Source organism: Corticium candelabrum, chromosome 14 (genome assembly GCF_963422355.1).
Source record: "Corticium candelabrum chromosome 14, ooCorCand1.1, whole genome shotgun sequence".
In the NCBI taxonomy this organism is placed as follows: domain Eukaryota; kingdom Metazoa; phylum Porifera; class Homoscleromorpha; order Homosclerophorida; family Plakinidae; genus Corticium; species Corticium candelabrum.
The window spans coordinates 4,161,816-4,189,315 of NC_085098.1; the positions used below are offsets into that span (position 1 = coordinate 4,161,816).

Genomic DNA, 27,500 nt, shown 5'->3' on the forward strand with positions numbered 1-27,500 from the left:
ATTTCAAAAGATTAACACGATCAGTAGAAGATCTGAAAGACGTCAGAGAAGTTTGTTAGTAGATTTCTGATACATAGTTGTGTTTCTAAATGTCTGCTTGCTGATTAGAAATGGGCTTGATGTTTTCGTGACAACTCTTATCATGCTGCAGTGGAAACAGACAATGGGACCGAGGCTCAAAACAAGCTATTGAAATATTCGTATCTGCCAAGGAAGAGAGACCTGACACTATCAAGCATTGTCGAAATTCTCATTCACCATTTCCTACCAGATCAAACAGAAAGATATCTTTTCATAAACTATAAAGCAAGCACAGATTATCGTTCTTATGACAAATCCATACCATCATATCTACATAATAGACCATCTAGTATTGTGGCTCATTGTCTTGAAAGGAAGTCATCTGCTCTCAAGTTTTGTGCTGAAGATGTTTACTGCAATCCTATTAGATCTGGTGTCTTTCATGTGAAGTCACAGTCCCAAAAAGATGTTTGGCATACCGTTGAATTCGGATTTTTCATAAATTACCATCATGTACTTGCACAGACTGGAAAAAGAAACAAATTCCATGCAAGCACTTTTTTGCTGTGTTTCGCCTTGTTGAAGGATGGGATTGGAAGAATCTGCCTACCAGCTATCTAGAGGGGTCATACCTGTCAATAGACAAAAGTGCTCTTGATTCTAGATTTCATAGCAACCATGAATCTGTGGAAGATCACAATGTAGACAGTCTGGACTATGTCAGCCAACCAGATTCTACCATGGTTACAGAACAAGATTGTAGTGAATCAGCTAGCAGCATGTTTCACTGCCTGGCTGAACGAAGGGTATGTATTGTGTCCAAAAGAAATATTAACTTATAAGACAATCTGCTATTAACCCAGACAAGTACAGGCCTGGATCCAGATAGGGTTCAGGGGGTTGCAACCCCCTCTTTTCCAATAGGCGTGGTTCAATAATTTATTAGAAAAGAGAAAATTAGTAATGCTATAAATAACTGCCACCAAGTCAACCCCCTCTTTCAAATATTCCTGGATCCGGGCCTGAAGTTACATCTAGCACCATGCTCATTCCCACTTAAGTGTACTTAGACAGTGAAACTGTGGGTTTACAGCTTGAATTAGCGCTGTCGTGTTGTGTGTAGAGACACGCCACAGAGCTAAAGGATGCTCAGTTGGATGCAAGAGAAGCCATAAAAGAGGCAGAACGTCTTACATACCTAAGTCAAAACGTAGAAGCATTACGATGTCTGGCAAAGCTATTCGACAGTCTGTGACAAAATTGAAAGAGCAGATGCCACAGTCAACAGAAAGCCTCTTGCTTCTACCATCTTTACGCAGGAAATCCTTGAAGAGAGCAACAGCCAGAAGACTGGTAAAAGAAGCCAAACAAGTAAAGCAAAACCACAAAGAAACGTAAGACAAGTCATAGCACGAGAGTGGGGATAAGGGCTGACCGCATGAGAAACGAAAACTCAACAATGAAAGACCGGCAAGGACAGGAACGGAAACTTACAGATGCAGTCAACCCTCACACTAGAGAAACAGAAGCTAGAATCAGCTGTAACGCTCCCATTGACTTCAATCAGAATGTAGCAAATGTAGACTTTCAATGCAACAGTAAATCACTCCTTCGTGTCACACCTACGTTGTGTGAACCAACCTTACAGAGCAAAAGTAGAAGCAGTCTTGACTTTATAAGACGGGCATCCAGCATACTAACAACTTCGACATCTGGTTAGGAGAAACAACTTCAACAAATAGCTCATTCCTATGCCTACAGTCAGGCGAAGGCAGCACAACTGCCAATTGAGTCTGTAGAGACAAACACAAATTCTGGAAAAAAAATGTAGAACACTTTGATGAGCAAGAAACTGAAGGCGCAAAAAATTGAAATGACAACTGGATAAACAACAGAGTGACATAGATAATTCAGTGAGGAACAGATGAAATTATATTATGGATTGCTCGTGATCACGTGTGCTTTCGTTGTTGCAGACAATGGAATCAATGCAATCTACAGTAAACTGCCAAGTGATTAATACTACACGTGATCAAATAGGTTATGACAATGCATTTTACAATTTCATCATTTGTTGCTATAGTTTAGTTGCTGTTTCCTTTATAGATTGCACAAGACCATCAAAACAGGTTTGAAAATAACACATTATTGTATGATCCCTATTATCATTCGCCAACACTTCAACAACAATCATCATTATTCACTACTAAGAGGTGAATAATGATAAATGTTAGAGTGTTGGCCTCCCTTTGATAAATGCAAGCATACAGACACCCGCATCCCCACCCACCACTTACCCTCACACAATTTAAATTTCTTTATTACAGCTATCATATCTTTCAAAACCAAAGGAAGTGCTACATCACCTGATTAGCAATGCTGATCAATCCAACCGTTGCAGACGGCCAATTGTGTTTGACATTAGAAGACATCCATCTGATAGCCAGTAGCAAACAGTCAAATGCCACACCAGTATAATCTATGCATCAAAGCAATTCTAACACTTACAGAATGAGACATGACTTGATCTATATTTATTTAATTGTTTGCTGTACTTGTGTGTTTAACTAGAGCAACATTCAAGGACTAGTCTAGTAGTGTTATATTAGTCGAATACATCGCAGTGTACGAGGGTACGCCATCATACCTTCATACATTTTCACCTAGGCTACTATGCTAAGTTCACACAGGTAAAGAGAGACACACAGACACAACTACAAACTGACAGACACACCAGATAGACAGAAGCATACACAAACAGACACAGACACACACACATAGTCAGACACACACACACACACACACACACACACACACACACACACACACACACACACACACACACACACACACACACACACACACACACACACACACACACACACACACACACACACACACACACACACATTCATATCTATAATCTGCCCATGCGGAGAACGGGATGATGAACTAGTAGTTAATATACAATATGACACCATGTTGTAGATAGAAATTCATTTGGTGATCAGACATTAATGTATACTGTGTTATCCACCACCTTTAGTGAAACCAACCTATCTAAATTGTCCAAGCACCTTAATTTGGATCACCTTTTTCCAGTCCGGATTTGCCATATCGGTTTGAAATTAATTATAATATCATTTATTGATGGGACAGCTAGATGGATTGATTGTTTCCGATTAAACATAATTAGATAATGAAGGCATGCAATTTTGTCATTACAGGGACGTTGTCATGAAATTGAATAGACAAATCGATGGAGAAGGTGTTAAGCTAAGGAAGGCTGGAAAACTAAAACGAAGGAAGTATTACAATAAAGTATGTACTGAAAGACAATTTTTGCACTTCGTTAATTACTAAATGACTTAGGGACCGAATTATGTATGGCACCTTGATGGTTATGATAAAGTGAAGCTATTTGGCATATGCATACATGGTGGTATTGACGAGTAACAATTAATATCAGTGCAGTTTCTTTATGCAATGAACTGATGGTTGTTGTTTGTGATAACAGGTACTCTCGAAGAATTATGTGGTTGCAGGCAAGTAAAACAAACAATGACCTTAAAGTTATTGCTGGATACTACTTTAAGTCTGTTGTGTCGATACTCTGTAGTTATATCGATGATCTATTTCTAGATAGAACGTACAGCACTCGCTAAGTTCGATTATACACACTCAGAACTACAGTATCACACTCACAAGCTACACGCATGCCCAGTCACTATCTTATCTATTACATTCCTTTCCCCTACATTAAATGTTCTGATACCTCAACGGTGGTCGCCGGCATTTCCGTTGAGGGTACCGTCTGCCAGGTGGTTGTGGTGGTGATTTCACTTGGCTTGTTGGAACAGGTTGCACTGTTGGTCGTACTTGTCTATTCTCCTCTGTGGTTGTAGGAGTCCGTTCTTTCCTAGATGCATTTGACTCTTCCTGGTATTTCCACTGCATCTGATTCTTGTGTTACCGATATTACCGGTGGTATCAATTCCTTTGATGAGGTCGGTGTTATAGGTATGTCCGTCTGTTCTGGAGTGGGTAACCCTCCGGACATACTTCTCGAATCCCGTTGCCGTAAATGATCGATGTGTACATAGCGTACGTGTCCTTCCACCTCGATCATGTAGTTAGTAGGACCAACCTTTTGCATGACTGTTCCATATAACCAGTTTCCCCTTCCATCTCTTCTTGGGTTCCAAACTCCCACAGCCTCTCCGGGTATTAACTCCCGCACTTGACTACTTGCCTCTTGAAATTGTTGCTCATTTTGCTGTCCAAGGTCAGCTTGACCCCGGGAAAACAGAAGATCCAATCTGGTTCTCAATGTACGCTTCAACTGTAATTCTGCTGGTGATTTTCCTGTCGTGGTATGGGGTGTTGACCGGTAGTGTAGCAGGAATAGTGATAACTGGTGACTCCAAGATCTTGCCGCCGGTTTACCTCTGAGGCTCTTCTTTAACTCTTGAACGAGTCGTTCCGCCTGCCCATTTGAGGCTGGATGGTACGGCGGTGTGAGCTGGTGTCGAATGCCGTTGGACTGGACAAAGTCCCTGAACTCCAATGATATAAATTGAGGCCCATTGTCTGAGACTAGACGCTCCGGTAAACCGTTGCTCGAAAAAGACCGCCTAAGTGCGTCGATCACCTTTGTGGTTGAAGCACTGGTTCCTAAGTCGTATATATCTGGCCACTTCGAATAGGCATCCATCATGACAAAGTACTGTCTCCCACCGAATTCTGCTAAATCACAATGAACTCTTTCCCACGGACGATTCGGATACAGCCATGGGTGTGGTGGGTTGGTGGTAGATGGGCGGTGTCTTGCATTCTGACACTGTTCACAGGTCTTGACTAATTCTTCGATGTCCTTATCCAAATTGACCCACCACACAAAACTCCGAGCCAGAGCCTTCATCCTGTTAACGCCTGGGTGTTCTAAGTGCAACTCCTGTAGCACTCTTGACCGCAGACTGGCTGGTATCACAACGCGTTGTCCCCAAAGTAGACATCCGTTGTCCACTGACAATTCGTTAGCTTTCCTCGAATATGGGAGTAATTCGGTATCCCTTTGGTAAGGCCACCCTCGTAGGGTATAGGTGAATACCTTCCGCAATACGGGATCCAATGCCGTCTCTTTGGCAACTTCTTTGGCGGTAATTGGCAATTGCTCCATGTAGTTGATTCCGTATATCTGCTCATTTGGGTCTATCACGTCCACTTGTAATGGTAGCCGTGATAACATGTCGGCCTCCACGTTGCTAGGACCCGATGTAAACTCCAACTGGTACTGCTAAGCGCTGAGAATAATTGCCCAGCGTTGCAGCCTTGCTGCCGCTAACGGTGGGACTCCTTGTTTTGGACCCAAAATCTTGAGTAATGGCTTGTGATCAGTCACTAAGACGAACGCCCTTCCCATTAAGTACTTGTGGAAATGACGTACGCCGTGGACTAGAGCAAGCGCCTCCTTCTCTAACTGTGCGTAGCCTTTTTCTGCTTTAGTGAGGGTCCGGGAAGAGAAAGCAATAGGTTGTTCCGTCCCGTCCGCCATCACATGCGTCAAGCAGGCTCCCACCCCCTGAGGTGAGGCATCACACTTTAGCTTTAGCGGTTTGGCCAAGTCGTAATGTGTCAAACAGCTCGATGACAGCAACTTTTTCTTGCTTCCTGCAAAGGCTCGCTTATGCGCTTCTCGCCATACCCACGGTTGGGACTTCGTTAACAATGCGTATAAAGGCTGCAAGGTACTCGATATCTCTGGTATGAACCTGCTATAATAGTTCAACAATCCCAAATAGGATTTTAGTTCGGTCGGGTTTCTTGGCTCTGGTGCGTCACGTATGGCCTGAGTCTTGGTAGCTGTAGGTCTAAGACCTCTTTCATCAATCACATGGCCTAAATACTCTACTTCCTTTTGGTTGAACGCACATTTCTCTTGTTTCAATCTAAGTCCTCGTTGCTGGAGTCTTCCCAAAACAGCCTTGACTCGCTCGTCATGTTCCTGTTGGGACTTTCCCACTATTAGGATATCATCGAGGTAACAAATTACGCCTTGTAGTCCTGCCAGGATCTCGTCCATTGTCCGTTGCCAAATGGCTGGGGCAGTACTGATGCCAAATGGCATTCTCAAATAGGCAAACAACCCCTTACTAGTGTTCACAGTAAGGTACTTCCGGCTATCAGGGCTTACTTCCAGCTGCTGATATGCCTGTTTGAGGTCTAGTCTTGTAAACCTTTTTCCCCCTGCTAATGTCGCAAATAAGTCCTGTGGGTTGGGCATAGGGTAGCCTTCCGTATCTAAGTACGGGTTAATCGTTACCTTTTATAGTCTCCACACAGCCTGACAGTGTTGTCAGCTTTCCGCACTACCATCAATGGAGCCGCCCACTTGCTTCGCTCAACCGGTTGTAATATTCTTTCACCCAGTAATCTGTCTAATTCTTCCTCAACTTTCTGCTGTAATGCATACGGTACCGGCCTTGGCTTATGAAACCGAGCAGTAACCCCTGGCTTGATAACAATATGGGCTTCGTAACCTTTTACTGTTCCCATACCCTTTTCAAACAACTGAGGAAATTCTTTTTCCCAATCAATAGGGGTCTCTTCAATCGCAAAGAGTGTTCCCCAGTCTAACCTGATCTGTCTCAACAGATTTCTTCCCAGAACAGCGGGCTTGTCAGGTACATCCACAACAATAATTTTCTCAGTGCACTGTTGACCCTTATATTCAAGGGGTACCATAGCTTCACCCACAACCTTGAGGGCCTGCCCACTATAAGCCTGTAATTTGGCTCTACTTGGCCTCAATTGCACATGATTTAATCGTTTTTCATATATTGCTTTAGGTATCACAGTCACTGTGGCTCCTGTGTCTACCTCCATATCAATCTCCGTACCAGCAACATGCAACTTCACATCAATACCACGCTTATCTGATAATGAGAATATGAGACTAACCTCGTCCTCGTCAATCTGATGTGTGGTCTTCCACGTCTTCGACTTCTGCTTCGAACGTCCGTCGTTTGACTTGTCTCGTTCCTTCTTCCTGCATGCCTGGATGATATGTCCAGTCTTCTTGCAATAGTGACAGATGAAGGACTTGTATCTGCATTTGTCGCTGCTGTGGTTCGTTCCGTTACATCTGGAACATGCCTTGCCTTTGTCGCTGGCTTTTGCTGTTTGGCTGGATCCACCTGTTGTGGATTGTGTTACACCAAACGCTGTCTCCGTGTGTCTAGCGCTCTGGGGCGTCTGACCTCTGAGTGTTTGTGTTTCTTGCCTAGCCGATTCACACGCCTGTGCTATTTGGATGGCACGATCCAAAGACAACTCTGCTTCGGCTAAAATCTTTTGTTGGACTGCCGCATGGTACAGTCCACACACGAGTTGGTCCCTCAATGCCGTGTTGAGGTAGTCCTTGAACTCACATTTCCGCGCTAAGCGGCGAAGCTCTGCAATGTACGACGCAATCGTCTCCCCCTCTTTCTGATTCCTCTTGTAGAACTTGTAGCGTTCCGCTATCACGATTGTTTTGGGCTCCATGTTGTCCCTCATCAACCCGACCAGATCGTCGAGCGACTTCGACTGCGGTTTCGCTGGTCTGAGGAGGTTAGTGAGTAAGGCGTATGTTGTGGCTCCCACGGATGTCAAGAACACCGCTCTTTTTCTTGTTGTCATCCGTAATGTCGTTTGCCACTGTGTAGAGTTCAAACCTGTCCACGTAGTCGTCGACAGTGTCCACGCCGTGCCGAAACTCGCTGAGTTTCCCAAACTCTACTTTGGCAGCCATCCTCGTCGCCACTGTTGTGTCGATACTCTGTAGTTATATCGATGATCTATTTCTAGATAGAACGTACAGCACTCGCTATAAGTTCGATTATACACACTCAGAACTACAGTATCACACTCACAAGCTACACGCATGCCCAGTCACTATCTTATCTATTACAAAGTCCATCAGAGAAATTGGAGATAATGAATCAAATCATGCTTGTGTGTGTTTGTGTGTGTGTGTGTGTGTGTGTGTGTGTGTGTGTGTGTGTGTGTGTGTGTGTGTGTGTGTGTGTGTGTGTGTGTGTGTGTGTGTGTGTGTGTGTGTGTGTGTGTGTGTGTGTGTGTGTGTGTGTGTGTGTGTGTGTGTGTGTGTGTGTGTGTGTGTGTGTAATACATGTATACACAAGCTGAAAATATTTTTACAAACCTTGGTGATTAGAACATTTCTTATATAACTCAGAAGACTCTGTGGTATCTTTTCTCAACCCTGACACAGGCATTCAACAAAAGCAATGATTATTGTTTTACATGTCAGAAAGGACACAGTACTGTACTACAGTAATCATGGCAGCAAACAAACATAACAGTATGTAGACTGTCGTTTTGCCTTTGTGTATACCATTTCTCAAGATAAAGAAAATCATTATCATTATAGAAAAAGAAATTATTCGATTTTACCGTTCACTTCTATGAACTTTCTGTATGATATCTATGGCATGTATAATGATTGTCAGATGGACAGACTGTCAACTGTTTGACTCAGTCGTACTTAGGGATCTTTTGGGTCCTATAGCTAGTTCTTAGACAAAGAGGCAAACATACACAGACAGACAGACAGACAGGTACACAAATATAGATAGACGTACAGACAGGCAACAAACATATGTATTAACAAGCATACACAGACAGACAGACAGACAGACAGACAGACAGACAAACAATTTGACAGACAAACAGACACACACATAGACAGACAGATAAACAGACACACAGACAGACACTTGCATGTCTGGTCAAAGTGTTTGACCGAACTGAACTTCCAGCACAGCAAAGAACCGACTCATCAATACCTCGACAACGAAACAGACCAGACATGTTGTTATCGATCCCCAAATTTGTCATGGCACAGAACTAGACATTTCTCTAGCACATCCCTGGTGCAGACTTGCTAGCATTGGCTGTTAGCACAGCAGGTATTGCGGCCTCAAGGAGGGAAGAGAGAAAAGAGGTTAAATACAACCGAGAGCTTCTTCCAGGAGACATCAAACCATCTTTTGTTCCTTTGGTTCTTGAACATTTTGGTCGCTGGGGGGGCACAAGCCTCCAACTATCTGAACAAGCTGGCCGAGTCGTCTAGAGATATGATGAGGGAAAGAAAAACAAGACCCAATTCAAGACCACGTGGAGATCTCTCATCTCCATTCAACTGCAGAGACACCTTGCTAAAGTTATAGCAGACAAGTTATATAGCATTCACAGAATGAACACTACAGTTGCAAATTATTAAATCATTGTATGTGTAGGGCCTAGGGTCCTTTTTGTTTTTGACAGACAGACAGACAGACAGACAGACAGACAGGCATACAAACATGTCGATTCACATGTAGACTGACAAACCAATAAATTGCACATATGTCTACCGTCTGCCGTACATTTTCGTGGGGATCGTGCTATCTGTAGAGCTTTTGGTCGCGAAATCAGTCCGTCTTCCACGCAGTCAGCGAGAAAACGAAATTTTTCCAGCCTCTTCGTGGCGCTCATGTCACAAGACCCACAAAACGTGCCCAAAAAGGTGCCCAAACGTATATACGCAAGCGCCAAATATCAACTTTCCTCGGTGACATTTCAGTTTTTGAGCCGTCTATGGTGTGAATTACACCAGAACGTGTACCTGTGTCCACACGTCTGGAATTGCAAGCAGCGATTGATATAAATGCCTATATATCGCCTTTTTAGAGGCGCGAGATAATTTATTGCGGCCATTGTGCTAACGCGCGCTACAATTTGTATTCTATTGATATCAATGCGGCCGAGAACGGCGGACTGATATCAACCCGCCGCTACCGGCTTCCGAACTCGGTGGCCCAAAGGTGCGTCTTAATATCAACGCGCACCTATGGGTTCACGGCCGCACTGATATCAATAGACACAAATAGTGTAGCGCACGTTATCAAATGTGTAAAATTTACTTTTTTGTACATAGTATCAATGCAACTATTATTAGTTAATTTTAATGTACCACAAAATAATGTGCGCTATTCTAGATACAATGGACACGTTACCGCCTTGTATTCTACATAAATGAACTGTGGGACGTGTGTCCACGCTCTTTGATCAGCAGCTCAGACGACACCAGTTTGGGATCGTCGTTTGTTGCACGTCGTGGAAACGGTACTAATCGACTTTCCAGTGAATTGGATAGGAGTAGTGGGTTTCAGAAGCCATACTCTTCCGATGCGATGATTGCTGGTGCACTGAAATCTTTTTTAGTATTTTTAAATAATTAATTAAATTGATAAATATTAATTTCAAAATTAGACAAATACACACATGCACACATTTAGTTGTAGATGTGTTTAGTAATGACGTATTCGTTATTGTAGAGTTACACATTGCAGAAATTTCCAAAAGATAATTTCAAACTTAATGCGGGACTGAAAAACGTCCTTGGATTGAATTATTGTGTGAATTCATGTTATTTTGTTTCTGCTGTGTAAGAAATCTCTACAATAACTAATATATTACATGTGTGGGTGAGTGGTCATCTGTGTATGTGTGTGTATATATATATATATATATACAGTCAATCTCACATTTAGCGACATCTGGGGCGCGTTTCTTTATTCTCTTCTGCCTCTTCTGGAAGAGTCTTCCACCTCTTCTGGAAGAGTTTATTTGGAAGATAGGCGGAGACGGAATAGGTTCGAATAAAGAAACGATACGGAAGATGTGGCGCATGCGCTCGTGTCAATTCTTTGGCCATGGATGATTTTCGTGTCAAACTGGCAGGAGTGACAGCAGAAGTTATGCTGTTGCTTCTTTCTGATGACGAAATGAGATTTTTTTCGTCTGGAGAGGTTGAAGAAGTTGTGGCCCCCTTATTGGGTGAAGAGCGCGTAGCCAGAACTCGCATACTTGGGTATGTTGAAAGGGTTGTCTGGTCATACGACGACTACACGTTTAGAAGGCATTTTAGAATGACAAAGCTGACGTTTAACATTGTGTTGCAAGTTATTCAGAGGCATATGGGAAGGGAGGATGATAGCAGGCCTGGTCGACCATCTGTTTCAACAGATAAGCAGTTGTTGTTAACTTTGTGGTATCTTGCTAACCAAGAAACCATACGAAGCATTGGGGACAGATTTGGTGTGTGTGATGCAACTGTCCATCGTACTGTTCGAAGAATGATGACTGTTGTCAAGGAAGCCATCATGGGTGAGCTGGTGGTCTGGCCAACTGGTGACCGAGCTAAAGCAGCCATTGAGGGTTTTAGGGCACGTTGCGGAGTGAAAAATGTGATTGGAGCTATAGACGGGTCTCACATTGCAATCAAAGCACCCAGCCAACATCAAACGGACTATATTAACAGAAAAGGCTTCCATTCAATTGTGTTGCAAGCTGTTTGTGATAATCGAATGTTATTCACCGATTGTTTTGTGGGATGGCCAGGCAGCGTCCACGACTCCAGAGTCTACCGAAACTCACCCTTATTTCAGGCAGCAGAATCAAGATATTCCAACATTTTCCCAATGAATAGCTTTTTGGTCGGAGACGCAGCTTACCCATTGTCTAAATGGACTTTAACCCCATTTAGGGACACTGGCAATCTTAGTGAAAAGGTGAAGTATTACAACTTTGCCCAGTCTTCAACACGAATTGTGATCGAACAAGCATTTGCTGCTCTAAAGGGTCGGTTTAGGCGACTGAAATACATTGACATGGATTCCACCTCTGTTATATCAGATGTAGTGCTGACTGCATGTACATTCCACAATGTCTGTATCCTTGGAGAAGACAACTTGGAGGACTTCATAGAGGACATTGAAGAAGATGGTAGGCAAATACATGATGCAGACAATTATGCAAGAGTTCAAATTGACACTGAAGGAAAACGAAAGAGACAGACAATAGCAGATGAACTCTGGGCCAACATGTAGAGGCCAATACACTGTACCCTGCTGTGACACAGGCAACTAGCTAGCATAAAACTCAAACTTACTATCTCTTAGTCGTCTATCATAGTCTATATATATATATATTTTTTTTTTTTTTATATATATATATATACATATAGTTTATTCAAATATAAATAATAGCTACCCCTCCACTAGAGGGGCCTCACAACGAAGAACAAACAGAGTAGTCTCTGTCTAAACCTAACAAAGACAAACGGTCCAAAATCATCCTAGCGTTAAATTGCCAAAGGCGGAGAGAGAGCTGCCCGTGAAAATTAACGATAGCCCTGCTAACAGTAATACTACTACGGAGAGATGTCCTTCTAGCAATTGTTTTTAAAGTTTGTAAGCTACTGGAGGTCCACGTTCCGTAGGACTCAACTACCAGCGGGTAGAAAACACCTCCTGTCGCCTCTACGTTGTCTTTATGACGATCGTCTTTCTCCATCTCTCCAGCTGCTGCAGCGGCACCAGCACAATAAGCGGAGTGGACAATGTGAGACTGCTGGAAGGAATTCCTTACTGTGATATCAAAATATCCTGGACGACCAAGTAGAAAATCTGGGTGGTAGACGTCACCTGGGCGAGAATTGTTATATCCGCCACAGTGCTGTTCTCTCCGAGTGCCAGAGTGATCCTCAAGTAGTGTGTGAAAGATGACATCACGTAACGCATCATGGCGTTTAATTCTCAGGTTACCATAGCCGCAACCTAACACATGATCTCCGTAGGCATCTATTATTGAACCACATGGACATCTAGTAGAGAGAGAAGGAAAAATTGGAATTCCTAGCCGTAAACGTAAAGCAATCACATATTCCTCTATATATATATATATATATATATATATATATATATATATATAGACTTTATGATGTCTTGGATTTTTCTTGGGCAAGGGTCTGTAGCACACCCAGCAGTCCTTTCATGACTTCCATTTTGTCATCATGCATCTTCTTCATCACTTCAAGATACTGATTTTCTTGTTCATTCCTCTGTTCGTGTATCTTCTCAATCATTTGGACAATTTCACTTTTCGTCTTATTTTTGCTACTGGATTTGCTTCTTTTTTTCATAGCATCTATAGACGTCTTTGCCTTCTTTGCAGAGCTCCCTTCGCAGTAGTCTGTTGATGGCTCTCTCTGACTGTCATCTTCATTGGCCATGTCATCAGACACATCCTCAATTAAGCTTGTGTCCCAAGTTGCAGCAACTTCAACTGGTTCTACACATGGTCTCCCTCCCAAAAGATCAGACAGCTCCTCATAAAACTCACATTCACGCCTGCCATTTCCTATAGCCCCAAACAACAATGCATCATATTGCTTAATTAAGCTTAATTAATTAATAAAAAATGGTATCACAGTACCACTTTTGTTGTTGTGGTCTTTCATTCGTTTGTAGGCAGCCTTTAGAGTCTTCCATCTGTTAGAACACTGCTCTTTAGTGACCATTACCCCCTGAGTTTCCATTTCTTGCGAAATGTTCCGCCATACAATGTTCTTCTTGGTTTTCGTGTCTTCAAAAAGAAGCCATTTCTCTTTTATAAGGGCGATAAGCATCTTCGTATCACCATGTGTCCACCTCTTGTCTGTGCCTGTTGTTGTTTGTGCTCTCTTTTCACACACTGAAGACTGCTGATGCAAAATGTCAGGAGATTGACAACTAGAGTTGGTTGCTGGCGAGCTGGTTGTTGGCGAAGTCTCTGGTTGTACATGTAGTTGCATGTCGTCATAGGAGGGACGGGAAGACAGACATGGAAGGCCAGACGGGCGCCACATCAAGGGACCCTCGGTGGAGCGGTCTTGGTTCAGGAAAGTGAACAAGACGTCGCTGGAAGCAGTTGAGGATGATAACGCAGAATTTGCAAAGTTGAATGTCATTATACAGCCTACTATCAAATTCCCCGCGTAATATCACGTGTCTGCAACCCAAACTACGCACGCGCTAACTAAACTACATGAAAAAGAAACACAGAAGAATTTATTCCGTCATCTCTTGACCTCTTCTCTTCCAGCTCTTCTGCTCCTCTCCTGGAAGAGGCGGAAGAGTCTTCCGACACCTCTAACCACTCTTCCGACACCTTTGACCACTCTTCTGACACCTCCTCTGAAAATAAAGAAACAAAGCCGAATCTCTTCTGTCTCTTCAGAAGAGGCAGAGGAGAATAAAGAAACGCGCCCCTGAAAGGGCATAATATTTAGGCCGTTATTTGCGATGTGTCGTTGAACCCAATGTACACGTTTACGCACAGTAAATGCCTTGTAGAGGCTTACTAACAGGTTTGACATTTATTTTAGTTTAATATATCAACTCGCAAGCAATCTAGTTTTCATTTATGGGTTTAAAGTACTGTTCAATGCACTGTTGCGCGTTCCGCTGGCAACTGCTTCTTCTATTCGACGCCTGTCTTTGATGATGCCAGCTAAAGTACCGTGAGGGACGTCGTACTTCTTTTCCAACGCATTCCGTGACACGCCGGAGTCGAGTTCGGCCAAAATCGAGTATTTTTCTGAGAATGACAGCCGTTTTCGCTTTCTGGAAGCCATGCTCAAGACACGTGATCGGCGCATGCGTTACAAAATTTACATTGGTCGGTATAAACGAGGAAATTAGTACTACACTGGACAGTTTAGACAGGTCGGTAAATGCAATTTGTCACTATATCCCAGGGGCGGCGGAGCGAGTTGAAAGTTGAGGGGGCTGAAAGGGTAAACATTACAGAAAGCAGAAATTCTACAGCATAAAGTTGATAAAGTTGGGGGGGCTCTAGCCCCCCCAGCCCCCCCGGCTCCGCCGCCCCTGTATCCGCTGTCGCTAAACCCGAGGTAGGAAGACATATTTTGTACTACCTTCTTGATAGGGTAAAACGTTTCGGTCGTTAACACCGATGTGTTGCTAAACCCAATGTCGCTAAATGTAAGGTTGACTGTATATATCCTACACGTCGTTTTAGCTATAAAACCGCAAATCGATCTTCAAGTGACCTGTATGTGACGAATTAGTTCCACAACCTGTCTTCTTATCATCTAATCGTGAATGGTTTGATATTTGTTGAAGTCTACAGGGTAAGTTTCTGTGATTGACGTATTAACCACTCACTCACACACACACACACACACACACACACACACACACACACACACACACACACACACACACACACACACTCACACACACACACACACACACACACACACACACACACACACACACACACACACACACACACACACACACACGAGAAATATGAGGCTACCTTTACACATACTTGTTAGTGCACGTTAGGCTGGACCACTTTCGATTTGCTTGCTATAGGCCTGCATAATGTGTGTGTGTGTGTGTGTGTGTGTGTGTGTGTGTGTGTGTGTGTGTGTGTGTGTGTGTGTGAGTGTGTGTGTGTGTGTGTGTGTGTGTGTGTGTGTGTGTGTGTGTGGTGTGTGTGTGTGTGTGTGTGTGTGTGTGTGTGTGTGTGTGTGTGTGTGTGTGTGTGTGTGTGTGTGTGTGTGTGTGTGTGTGTGTGTGTGTGTGTGTGTGTGTGTACACATCCACAGATGACCACTCACCCACACATGTGATATATTAGTTATTGTAGAGATTTCTTACACAGCAGAAACAAAATAACATGAATTCACACAGTAATTCAATCCAAGGACGTTTTTCAGTTCTGCATTAAGTTTGAAATTATCTTTTGGAAATTTCTGCAATGTACAACTCTACAATAACGAATACATCATTACTGAATACATCTACAACTAAATGTGTGTATGTGTTTATTTGTCTAATTTTGTAATTATTATTAATCAATTTAATTAATTACGAAAACATACCAAAAAGATTTCAGTGCATTGGCAATTATCGCATTGGAAGAGTATGGCTTCTGAACCCACTACTCCTATCCAATTCACTGGAAAGTCGATTACTACCGTTTCCACGACATGCAGCAAACGACGATCCCAAACTGGGGTCCTCTGAGCTGCTGATCGAAGAGCGTGCACACACGTTCCACAGTTCAATTATGTAGAATACAAGGTGGTAACGTGTCCATTGTATCTAGAATAGCGCACGTTATTTTGTAGTACATTAATATTAACTAATTATTGTTGCATTGATATTACAAAAAAGTAAATTTTACACATTTGATAACACGCGCTACACTATTTGTGTCTATTGATATCAGTGCGGTCGAGAACGGCGGACTGATATCAACCTGCCGCTACCCAAACCGCTTTTGCACGTGAGAGGGCGGGTGAGAGGGCGGGGAGAAAAACGCGGTCTGGGGACTATGCCGATCAAACCTAGTTCGGAAGAGGACGGTTCTTGTTCGCTCAATTGCAACCGCGCCAATCAAAACCTACGCCTTCAGGAAGGCGGCCAATCAGTGATGAGAATGCTAACAGCAACGCAGCAGGACACGCTATTGCGTATGCAGGTGCAAGAGGTTATGAGGTAAATGATCGCAATTACAGCTTGTTAGGGTGTTAGTGTGTGAGCGTACGAACGTCCTTGTTGTCTGGTAGCTAGGAATGACTTCGGAGCAATGCCTGACGATGAAGCCATTGCAACTGCCGTGTCCAGCGTTTTGACTCTGTTCGGCGTGCAGAATTTGAAGCCACTGCAGATGCTATCTGTTCTCCTCGTCCGTAGACGGGACGTCTTCGCGTGCTTTCCTACAGGCTTTAGAAAGTCGCTAATTTTTCATCTTCTCCCGCACGTTTGTGCCCGACTAGCATTGCAGTCAATGGCTTCCGGCAATATCCCGCAGATCCTGTGGTGCTAGTGGTGACTCCATTGAAGTCGCTGATGAGAGATCAGGTCGCTATTTTAATTAAGCGCAAAGATTTACAGCTGCCTTTGTTGGTGAGTCGGATTCGTCAGACGCTGCTATCAAGGTAGGGAAATTCCCCTATGTCTATGGAAGCCCCGAAGTGCTTGTCGGCTCACGCGAGTGGCGATGCGCCTTACAAGCAAATGAGTTGAGAGAGCGGTTCGTGGCCGTGGTAGTGGACGAAGCTTACACAGCAGTTCAGTGGTAAGGCAAAATCCTGTCATTTGTTTGCGTTTTGTAGTCGTCTAGTTGCAATTGGTGATGTGGAATTCCTGCTTGGTCCCAAACAAGCTGTGTTTTTCGCGCCCTGACGTAACCTTACTGCCGCAAATTCTGCACTTGTGAAGATACAGACTTTCTAGGGATAAGCAGACTGCTTGCCGTAGATGACATGATGAACCGCGTTAGTAAACAACAACTGGTTCTCAAATCACTGTAAGTAGATTGTTAATAGCTAATAACTGTGAGACTTGTTTAGCGTAACAACGAGTTAAGTCGTTACGCCTACTTCCGAACTCACTTAAAATAGCGCAGTCCCCAGACCGCTTTTTTCTCCCCGCCCTCTCGCTCGCCTTTCCCACCCCATCACGTGCAAAAGTGGTCTGGCTCCGAGGCTACCGGCTTCCTAGCCTCGTACCCAGGCCCTCTTGCGCGCCCGGAGAAGAGGCCCGGAGGCCCGGAGGCCCGGAGGCCCTCTTCTCCGGGCGCGCAAGAGAGCCTGGGTACGAGGCTACCGGCTTCCTAGCCTCGGTTCCAGACGCTTTCCCGTACGTACTGCACGTGACAGGTATATGGGGTCAAAAGTAGGAGGGGCGACCGAGAGAGCGTCTGGGCGCACTTGTACTACAGACGAGTTCAGGGGCGGAAAGCTATTAAACATGAAACGCTCCGCACCAATAGAAACTTCCCGCTCGCTTCGAGCGGTGGTTTTGATTGGTCTACAACAAGAACAATACCACTTAGTTTACGGTTACAATCCTAGACATGCTAATTAACGTTGTTAGACACACAGTTAGGCTTGTATTACAACAGCTGCAGCGTTTCTTGCGCTGGAGGTCTTCCCGAGTGAATTAGAAATCGAAGCTACGCCTGTAGTACATAGACTGATCCTCGTAGATCCACCTCAGATTATTCAACAGCGGAAGCAGTAACTGTTTGCTGTCCTCAATTCGTGATCGAAGCTGTGAAGTCGTTGCAGCACCTCTGCATACATGACAGGGGCGTCGGAAGGGGGTCGGCCGCACGGCCATGGCCGTACCACTTTTCGAAAAATGGACTTTTGCCAGTCGGCCATTAGCGTATACTTCCGGTTTAGGGTTAACTGATTAAATAAGTAATATATTTCTAGTTACGTTAGCATTCTGTACAGCTAGATTTTCAGGCGGTAATTTATAAATTTACGCTCAGTCACAAAGATGAGGCTGGCAACGCGAGGACACGGCAGCGGTAGATAGAGCGCACGCTAACCATTTCCGTGTGCTATATATGCAGATTGACGGGATTCCAGATGTCGGTGATCAGCCCTGTCAGCCTCGCCGTGCTTCATTTCCAAAAGTTTCGTTTGGGGAAAAAGCCCCAAAATCAAGATCATTTCAAGCTGCTTGGTTCGACAACTGGCCTTGGCTTCATTGGCACGACTCCGTTGAGAAAGTGTTCTGTCACTTCTGTGTGAAGGCTGCGAAGTCTGGCAAGCTGAAATGCAAGACTGCTGAGCAGGCATTCATCTATCGCGGAGTTCAAAACTGGAATGATGCCACCCGCTTATTTCGTTCACACGCGAAATCAGACTGCCACAGAGAAGCGGTTGAGTCACTAATCACGCTACCTGCCACAACAAAGCACGTTGGTGAACTACTAAGAACTCAATTGGTTGAAGACAGAAAGAGAAACCGGGCCAGCCTCCTTCGCATTCTCAGGGCGCTGAGGTTCCTGGCACGTCAAGGTATTGCCCTCCGCGGTTCCGCCCTTACCAAAGAGATTGATAGCAATTTGTCACAGCTCCTTCGTCTTTTTTGTGAGCTTTCTACAGATCTCTCCGATTGGTTGCAGAAAAAGACAAATAAGTACACAAGTGCAGACATACAGAATGAGCTGCTGAAGGTGATGTCACTTCGAATTCTTCGAGATGTCTCAGCCAAACTTGAAGGCACACCATACACCATTATGGTAGACGAAACCACTGACGCAAGTACCCAGGAGCAGGTTGTAATAGTTCTACGATGGGTGGATGAAGACCTAGAGCCTCATGAGGATTTTATTGGGCTGCACATCACTGCTTCAACTGATGCTAAGTCCATTGTAGCAATTATCAGGGATGTTCTTGTTCGTATGAACCTTAGTCTGACCAACTGTCGTGGTCAGTGCTATGATGGTGCAGCTGTGATGAAAGGATGTCTATCAGGAGTTGCTGCTCAACTCACTCAAGATGAACCACGAGCATTGTTCACTCACTGCTATGGTCATAGCCTCAATTTAGCCTGCCAAGACACCATCAAAGACATAATCCCTATCAAATATGCCCTTGACACAACATTTGAACTGTCAAAACTTCTCAAGTACTCAGCAAAAAGAAAGTCTGAGTACAAGCGACTTCAAGCTGAGATGGCTCCTCAAGACCCTGGATTTAGGACACTATGCCCTACGAGATGGACCGTTCGAGCAGCTTCTCTACAGAGTGTTATGCAAAACTTTTCGGTCATCCAATCCAGCTTAGACAGTTTTGCAGATACGGCAAAACGAGACCCAGAGATGTCTGCTCGGTGTACTGGTGTTGCTGCTCAGTTTTCTTCATTTGACTTTCTCTTTGGAGTAGCATTAGGAGAAAAAGTCTTGAAGTTGGTTGACAATCTGAGCAAAGCTCTTCAGCACAAGATGTCTGCTGCACAAGGTCAAGTGTTAGCAGAACTTACCATCAAATCTCTTGCACTAATGCGTACAGAAGCTGAATTCTCAAATTTCTGCGAAAAGTTGATAGAGAAACAAAGCAAAGAAGATGTTGCAGAGCCTTCCCTTCCTCGGAAAAGGAAGCGTCCTTGCCGATATGATGAAGGAAGTTCGGGACACTTCGCAACATGTATAGAAGATCATTACCGGGTTATGTATTTTTCCGCTTTCGATATGGCAATTCAGTCTATCAAAAGCAGATTTGACCAGCCACACTATAAGATATACAGCAAGCTTGAATGCACACTTCTGAAGGGTGCTGCTGGAGAGAGCTATACGGATGACCTGTCTAGCATACAGGAGTTGTACTGCACAGACTTTGACAGCAATATCCTCCAGACGCAGCTATTGATACTGTATTCTCACTTTAGAGAAACGGCAGTCACACCAGCCCTGATGGATGTTGTGGACTATGTTAAGTCACTAGGGAAACCCGGCCAACTGCTGTTGTCTGAGGTGGTCAAACTTATACGCTTGATCCTTGTTGCTCCTGCAACAAATGCAACTAGTGAAAGAACGTTCTCAGCTCTCCGCATTGTTAAAACATACCTTCGGTGCACTATGACACAGGCAAGGTTAAATCACCTTTTAATGTTGCATGTGCACAAAGAAGCATGTGATAGTCTTGATCTAGAACTATGCATAGATGATTTCTGTAGGGAATCAGAACACAGAAGAAACATTTTTGGCTCAATGTAGATTTACGTACAGAAATAGCCTTGTAAGGTTTGACACATGTTGTTCTAGTAGTTACTAAGTGTTAATCTTGCGTTCTCTGTATGGTATTCAAGCTTTTAGAGAAATGCTTAGCGTGCGTTAACCGTTATATGATCACGCCCACCTAGCGCGCGTTAGGCCGGACCACTTTAAATTTGCTTCCGACGCCTCTGCATGATATGTCATCTGGCCCGAAGAGACGACGTTCTCGCATGTTTTCCAACTGGCTATGGCAAGTCTACGATATTCCACATGATGCTAAGTGTGTGCAACACTGCGGGTCTTTGGTAACGCAGACTGCTCTTTCCATCCAAGCCATATATGCGCATTGCTTTCCCTCATGAGAGTCCAGGTAGCAAGCTTGATAGAACATGGTGTAACAGCTGTAATGCTAAGCGCTAGCTTGTTTGAAGACGAACAGGTTCAACGTGGTGATGTCAGCGTTGTGTTTGGCAGTTCATTGCATTTGGAGAAACGCCCTCCAACAGAGTCGATTCCGCGATCACGTCGTTGCTGTTGTTGCAGACGAAGTTCACTGCATCGTTCAGTGGTTAGCCTGTTTTTACTGAGTGTTTCGATGCTATTTGAATGGAACTGACTGATGAGTTACCTACATCGTATTATGATTGCATTGTGCAACCTAATGCAGTTAGACTAATGGTATAATTTGGATCTAATAGCTTTCCCGCCCATGAACTCGTTTGTATTAGTAGTGTGCTTTCCCGCTCGCTGCTCCTACTTTTGACCCTATTACCTGTCACGTGCAGTACATACGGGAAAGCGTCTGGAACCGAGGCTACCGGCTTCCGTACTTCCGTGCTACTACGAAATCAAGTATCCGAGTAGTCTCTTATACAGCCCCTCGTAACGCGCGCGCGAGGAGCAATGAGGCGACGGGCTGGTGCCCACACGTGCTCGCTCCACGCGCGCGCTCGCTAGGAAGGGTTGTGCAAGAGACTAGTATCCAGGGCGTAACGCTAAACGACGGAGTGTGTACCTATAAACGCGTCATTTCGCTGCTAACAGTGGGTGTCAGATTTCCCAACTGTTAGATTATTGTTAGTGTGGGTTCTTTCATCGAGAACCAAAGAAACACACTGCATCAGTTTTGCTATCTATTATTGCATCCAGTTGCTTATTTTCTACCACACAAAACATGACAAACAACAACGTCGCTCTAGTTAGAGAGACTCTAGCATGCAACTTGCAAAAGGTTCTCAGTGTCACGGCCTCTACTCTTCCATTCCTAGCAGTGTTTTATAGTGAAGTCAGCAGTGTAGGTGTTGCTGCACGAATTGGCTCCCAACAGACTGATCGCTACTAAATCGATCTCTTTCATGCCGTTGGACGAGTAGTGGTGACTCACATCGAAATGTTGTGTGGGCGCAGACACTGGCGTCGTTCCGCGGTATATAGATCCGTCACCCCAATAGATCACTAGCCTGCTCACCAAAAAACAGATTAATTGCATGATTTTTTATGTGCACCAAAATACACTATCACACTGGTTTTCGTCAGAATCCGGACAGAAATGAACTGTCAGTGAGACGTCCACATAACATTTGTTCACTAGATATGTACCGTTGCTCGCTGTGGGATGACAGGTGCAACCAGTGGTGCAGAGCCTGTTCTCTACACAACCAAACAGTGTCAGGTATACTGTGTACGATCTCGGCGTCTAGAAATACACACCTGCGAAATCTCTTTTGAAGCACTGTGCTTTTCCCACGCCAAGAGGCACGTCGTCGCTGGCGACGAAAGCCAAAAGAAAAGCAATGGACAAGACGGTGACAACGGAGGTTGCTTTACTCATATTGAGACGAGTTCTCGACGTCAAGGAGGGAAACGAAAGAGTGGCACGACTTGGGCAAGCACGCGAACTAGTAGACGATCTGGTTACGTAAGACAAAAGAGGAATCCGGACACACTGCATGTAATTGTCACATAATGAGTGGGTATTGTGTAAAGTGTGAGTAAGTATTGCGCGTTTCCTTTCATTTTTGGTAACCTTTGAACTTCCGAGTGGGAGAGGTATACGTCCTTTCAAATTCCGGCAAAAAGGTAATTAATAATAACATATTTTCTTACACACCATATATTGCCAATTTTGCGGTTCATTTCAGCTTCTAGCAAAAACGTCTGGAACATTAGTAAGTTTCTAGGTGAAGTAGATAGACTAGAAATGTTGGCAACATGTTTACTCTTCAGTGAATCTATTTTAGTGCTGAGAATGTACCACAACTATGTTCCGTCGGACCAGTTTCCAAAAAAGAGAGCCAGCGGCTTATATATATATATATATATATATATATATATATATATATATATATATATATATATATTTACTTTCGGTCTAACGCTAATTGATTAAATAAGTAATATATATATTATTTTTTCCGGTTCATAGTTTGTTTCATTTTCAATTTACACCTAGACAGACCTTTTCCGTACTCGCTGTTGTGGCTCTGACTTTGCATGTATGGTGCGCAGTCTATGAAATGTCTCAACTATTGCTGCCGACAATAAAAACGATTCTTAGTTAGTATTTTGCTTAGCTAGATGGATAGCGCGTACATTTTCTTACGCCTCCGGGAGGCTAAAAGTGTTATACGGAAACTGGACACTGCCAAGCTCACGTGAGTCTGGAGACGAGGCTACATTTTCTCATGTGCAAGGCCACATGCGTAAATACACATGTATATATGGTAATACATAAAAGATGTGGTCAATTACGCAATTTTAGATGCAGTGTGACCTATAGAAATGGAGGGGGGTTATATTTCACGATGCTACGAACATGTCTACTTCTTACTAATTACTTTCAATTAATTAATTAACTCATACGTTAAATCAGTGGCGAATCCAGACTCGAAAAGGGTGGTGCAGTGTAAAAAACGCTTGGACAACGTTATAGCGAGGTTGTACTAAAAGTTGGTGAATACAAATTTCATATCTACAACATATATAGTATCTACAACATAGTATCTACAACATAGTATCAGGTGTGTGTGTGTGTGTGCGTGCGTGTGTGTGTGTGTGTGTGTGTGTGTGTGTGTGTGTGTGTGTGTGTGTGTGTGTGTGTGTGTGTGTGTGTGTGTGTGTGTGTGTGTGTGTGTGTAATTGCTGTATCTACTTGGACAGTAGATTTAGCCCCAAAAGAACTTCTACCTGAAAGAAGTGATACTGTCGTCGGTTTTACCTCTTGGATTCGCAAGATACAGCCTCATTTTTCGATTTGGTAGATTGTACGTACGACAAAAAATGGGCTTCTTCGAGTAAGAAATGAAGTTTTCTTCGATTCAAAACTATGTTTTCATAGATTTACAAGCTACAGCTTTGCTAATAAGATATCGGTTTCAAGTTTCCTGATGCCATGCGTAATAATTAAGTGCAATGAAGGATGTGGGCAGTATAGTTACTTAATTGGAGTCACAAGCGAACTCAATTCAGAGCTATAGAAGACATCCGCACCTACTTTTGTCAGTAGTATTTCTGCAGCTGTTCTAGAATGCCATCACAGACTTGTAATGAGTGTTTACATTGTGTCTAACAGACGTCATTGAAGTAGTTACACTAATTCAATTTCCTATTTTCTCCACTAGACAGCCCAAACTAACAAAGTCCACACCCACAATTCCCAAACTGCATCTAATGTCTGAATGGACTTGATGTAAATATGTGCTCTGTACACTACAGAATATATGATACATAGACAGACGTGCTCAGCTCTATACATACACAGTGGTAGGGATACAGGTGACAATCTGAGAGTAGCAACACATCAGGTCTAAACTAAAGTCTTGACATGTTTGCATGCAAAGGATAGATTATTTTTGCAATCCTACAGGCTATACTATTGCTCAAATAGATAGATAAAAAGTATTACATACATACACTATGTATTGTAACTATGTGCATGTGGTTGTATATTTTGTAGGGTATCTTGCCTTGTAGGGTCTAGGCTGTGTGCATGGTCTTAGTTTGGAACGTACTTGATCGAGGCTTGTGATTTGTTAGAAATTCACATATCGATATATTTTTTATATATTTGTATCGGAAGGCTGCATCTGACTAGACTATTGGATTTGGAGGGATACATCTCACAATACAGTAGACTATTGTATAGAAGGAATGCATCTCACAATACATTAGACTATTGTATTGGACGGATGCATCTCACAATACATTCGACTATTTATTGTAGGGATACATCTCACAAACATTAGACTATTGTATTAGAGAGATGCATCTCACAATACACCAGACTATTGTATTGGAGAGATACATCTCACAATACACTAGACTATTGCATTGGAGGGATGCATATCACAAATGTTACTGTTACGTATATAATACTTTTGTTTATAATTATTTTGGTGTTTGTTTAGACAAATTTTTGTTTGTTATTGTATGTTTATGTGTATGTTTTACTGATTGATAGGGATCTAAGCAAAAATCATATTGCTATTATTCCGGATGGCATCTTCAGTGAACTAAAGTTGGGTGCACTATGGAAACTGTGAGACATTGTTAATTAAGAGACTCTACAGCTTGTGTAGTGAGTATATTGTAATTCCTATTATGAAGTTGGTTCGGCAATAATGACCTCACTGAGATTCGAGTTGGGACTTTCACTGGTGTGCCACGTTTGACACATCTGTGAGACATGTAATTTGTGTGGCATGTTGTATAGGTTTTATGTGCAATGGTGTTGCGTAGGTATCTTGCATACAATAAGATCTCACAAATAGAGGACAGAGCATTTGCGAGTGTTCCTGGTCTTAGATATTTGTACGTATGTATATATACTAACATTAAATTAAAAATTTAACAGATTGCATTGGTGTGTGTAGACAAATTTATCACAACAAACTTGAAAAGATTGGTCAAAATCTTCTCTTTGGTTTGTCAAGACTTGTTCATTTGTACGTATGTGTGCAGTTTATTACAAGATGGCATGACAATGCACTACTGTGTTGGCAGGCATGCGTGTTGTATGCAGACATTGACAAGCATTGATGATGGTGCCTTTAGTCATGTTGGAAATCTACAGCTATTGTATTCCATTCTATAATATCAGTATCTGTATAAACAATGGTGTTGCAATGTTTTGCAGAAATCTAAGCAGCACTAACTTGCAGCAACCAGCAGTGGATTTCCGTTTGAGTTTTATGCCACGACTGGATAGTCTGTAAGAGAACGCATGACTACATATAGAGATTTTGTAATTTAATACCGAGGTTGGCAGAGACAATACTGCCGGTACGGCAATTGCTGTAGCACATTTTGAAGCAGTATGGCAGACTAACAGAAAGCTAAGGTCATATGACTGATGTAATTGCATCAGCGAGAGGTTACCTTATCATCGATGAAGACTTTCAAACTTTTATTTGGCACAATGACAGCTGAGAAACTTTTCACAATAATTTATTTTCTTAGTAAGGCTTTGCAGAAAAAACCCATTAATGCAGTGCATAAAAGTTAGAGTTACCCTAGCTGTCATCTTTAAAGATCAAGACAAGGAGCGATGCACAGTTTGAAAAATTGAAACGAATTAAGTCATGGCAAAGGCTATGGAGTTCGAAGTGGAGGAGCATGTAGTTTTAATTGCCAAGAAGAAGAAACGCAAGAGACAAAGTTATATTTTTATTTGACAAAATTCAGCAAGCACTTTTAAGACCACGCCCTGAAGAGTTCTATGGCAGGCATTACTTTGAGATTGTTGACAAAATAGCTAACGAAGTAGAGACAAGGTTTAAAGAACCTTGATTTGTTCTGTATACCAATGACAATTAATTGAGAAAATTAATTGAGAAAATTAATTGAGAAAACAATTGCGACCATGTCTGCTGCTGATTGCCATGCAACTCCCTGACAGTCGCACAATTCACGAGATTTTTTAGTTTGGTCCTGGATGCCTTCCAAAGGGGAGATTTGCACAGTGCAGACCTGTTATAATGCAAGAATGCATTCCAAACATGGAGACTTTAGAATATAGAATTTAATACAGTATAGCAAGAGTTGTTGCTAGGAGTATGCAAGCTGTTTCAGCTACTTTTGGTTAATGCCTGCGCATGCTATATCAGTGACAGCAGAAAGATCAATTTCATTTCTCTTGCTTAATTCTAAAGACGTTTCTGTGCACACACTAAAACCTGAAAGGCTGAAACACCTTGTCTAGCTTACTTCGATGTAACTGCAGCATAGAAAGAATTTGTTTTAGTTAACGAAGAAAATTTGGTCACATGACTTGATCATAAAAGATATAAATTTTTTCACCAAATATTTTGCTGTACCACGTGCTTTTTGGAATGCTCCGCCGCCCCTAGAATAGTAACATTTGTAGTACAGTTCATTTTCAGGGAGATTTAAATAATTACTACAGCCAGATCAGTTTTCTGATTTTGTGTGTTTTAATTGGTTTCTGGTTCAACCAGATGTTGTAAGGTTGCTAGGGTACATCATTAGTATCAAACGTCGTACATCGACCATTAGCTACTACGTACGTTACTTAGTACTTTATTACCAGTCAGCTAGCATGTTAGTTATGGCACTTTGTTGGTAAGTCAACATCTTCAGATTAGATGACGTACCACGAACATACACTAGTTGTGCTATAAATGCTAAATCTGATTGACAAATTACTATGTTGCTTAGTCCTCACATTAAGTATTATATATCATGTGACAGATGTTTTGTTATTTGTTAATGACTTGTTTTTGACTGTCTTTGTCTTATTAACAATTATTTGGTAATTTTGCCTTCACTATACATTCCTACGAATACGTTTGGATATAACACTGATTATTTATAGTTGTTAATTTTAACTCTACTTTGTGATGTCTATGAATTTTTATGCAAGTAATCGAAAGGTTATTTATTGGTGCAGGTATTTGCAGTCCACCAGTATCAACTCTTTGCCATCTGGAGCTTTTAGTGGCGTATCATCACTGACAATTTTGTAAGTTTTGTGTTTTTTGAAGAGCTTTTGAATCTTCAATCAATTTTGCTAGAAATTTGTCCGCAAATGCTTTGAGCTC

At 42.8% G+C, this 27,500-nt stretch overlaps 5 protein-coding genes across 5 annotated transcripts; 3 read left to right on the forward strand and 2 right to left on the reverse strand.

The window, feature by feature from the left end:
* Positions 1-3,940: 3,940 nt before the first annotated feature.
* LOC134190311 (uncharacterized protein K02A2.6-like) lies at positions 3,941-5,269 on the reverse strand. Its single transcript, XM_062658764.1, has one exon. It carries the CDS (start codon positions 5,267-5,269, stop codon positions 3,941-3,943), a length of 1,329 nt encoding a protein of 442 aa, XP_062514748.1.
* Positions 5,270-10,778: 5,509 nt separating this feature from the next.
* Positions 10,779-11,954, forward strand: LOC134190313 (putative nuclease HARBI1). The gene has a single exon (XM_062658765.1). It carries the CDS (start codon positions 10,779-10,781, stop codon positions 11,952-11,954), a length of 1,176 nt encoding a protein of 391 aa, XP_062514749.1.
* A 6,331-nt stretch (positions 11,955-18,285) lies between these two features.
* LOC134190314 (zinc finger MYM-type protein 1-like) lies at positions 18,286-19,844 on the forward strand. The gene is made up of 2 exons (XM_062658766.1): positions 18,286-19,687; positions 19,768-19,844. The coding sequence occupies exons 1-2, from the start codon at positions 18,286-18,288 to the stop codon at positions 19,842-19,844; spliced, it is 1,479 nt and encodes a 492-aa protein (XP_062514750.1).
* Positions 19,782-20,529, forward strand: LOC134190194 (uncharacterized). Its single transcript, XM_062658631.1, has one exon. It carries the CDS (start codon positions 19,897-19,899, stop codon positions 20,440-20,442), a length of 546 nt encoding a protein of 181 aa, XP_062514615.1. The 5' UTR covers positions 19,782-19,896; the 3' UTR covers positions 20,443-20,529.
* Positions 20,530-21,562: 1,033 nt separating this feature from the next.
* On the reverse strand, positions 21,563-22,350 carry LOC134190149 (uncharacterized). Its single transcript, XM_062658578.1, has 3 exons — positions 22,153-22,350; positions 21,966-22,092; positions 21,563-21,902 (listed from the first exon to the last, which is right to left on the reverse strand). Exons 1-3 carry the CDS (start codon positions 22,271-22,273, stop codon positions 21,707-21,709), a joined length of 444 nt encoding a protein of 147 aa, XP_062514562.1. The 5' UTR covers positions 22,274-22,350; the 3' UTR covers positions 21,563-21,706.
* Positions 22,351-27,500: the final 5,150 nt, after the last annotated feature.

What these genes read in the sequence shown, in the direction of transcription:
- LOC134190149 (XM_062658578.1), bottom strand. Translation starts at nt 22,273, where the DNA reads ATGAGTAAAGCAACCTCCGTTGTCACCGTCTTGTCCATTGCTTTTCTT. An exon ending in CTTCAAAAGAGATTTCGCAG is followed by an intron (nt 22,093 to 22,152) that starts GTGTGTATTTCT and finishes TTGGTTGTGTAG; the next exon opens with AGAACAGGCTCTGCACCACT. An exon ending in CCGGATTCTGACGAAAACCA is followed by an intron (nt 21,903 to 21,965) that starts GTGTGATAGTGT and finishes TTTGGTGAGCAG; the next exon opens with GCTAGTGATCTATTGGGGTG.
- LOC134190311 (XM_062658764.1), bottom strand. Translation starts at nt 5,269, where the DNA reads ATGTTATCACGGCTACCATTACAAGTGGACGTGATAGACCCAAATGAG.
- LOC134190313 (XM_062658765.1), top strand. Translation starts at nt 10,779, where the DNA reads ATGGATGATTTTCGTGTCAAACTGGCAGGAGTGACAGCAGAAGTTATG.
- LOC134190314 (XM_062658766.1), top strand. Translation starts at nt 18,286, where the DNA reads ATGCAGATTGACGGGATTCCAGATGTCGGTGATCAGCCCTGTCAGCCT. An exon ending in CAAGATGTCTGCTGCACAAG is followed by an intron (nt 19,688 to 19,767) that starts GTCAAGTGTTAG and finishes TTCTGCGAAAAG; the next exon opens with TTGATAGAGAAACAAAGCAA.
- LOC134190194 (XM_062658631.1), top strand. Translation starts at nt 19,897, where the DNA reads ATGTATTTTTCCGCTTTCGATATGGCAATTCAGTCTATCAAAAGCAGA.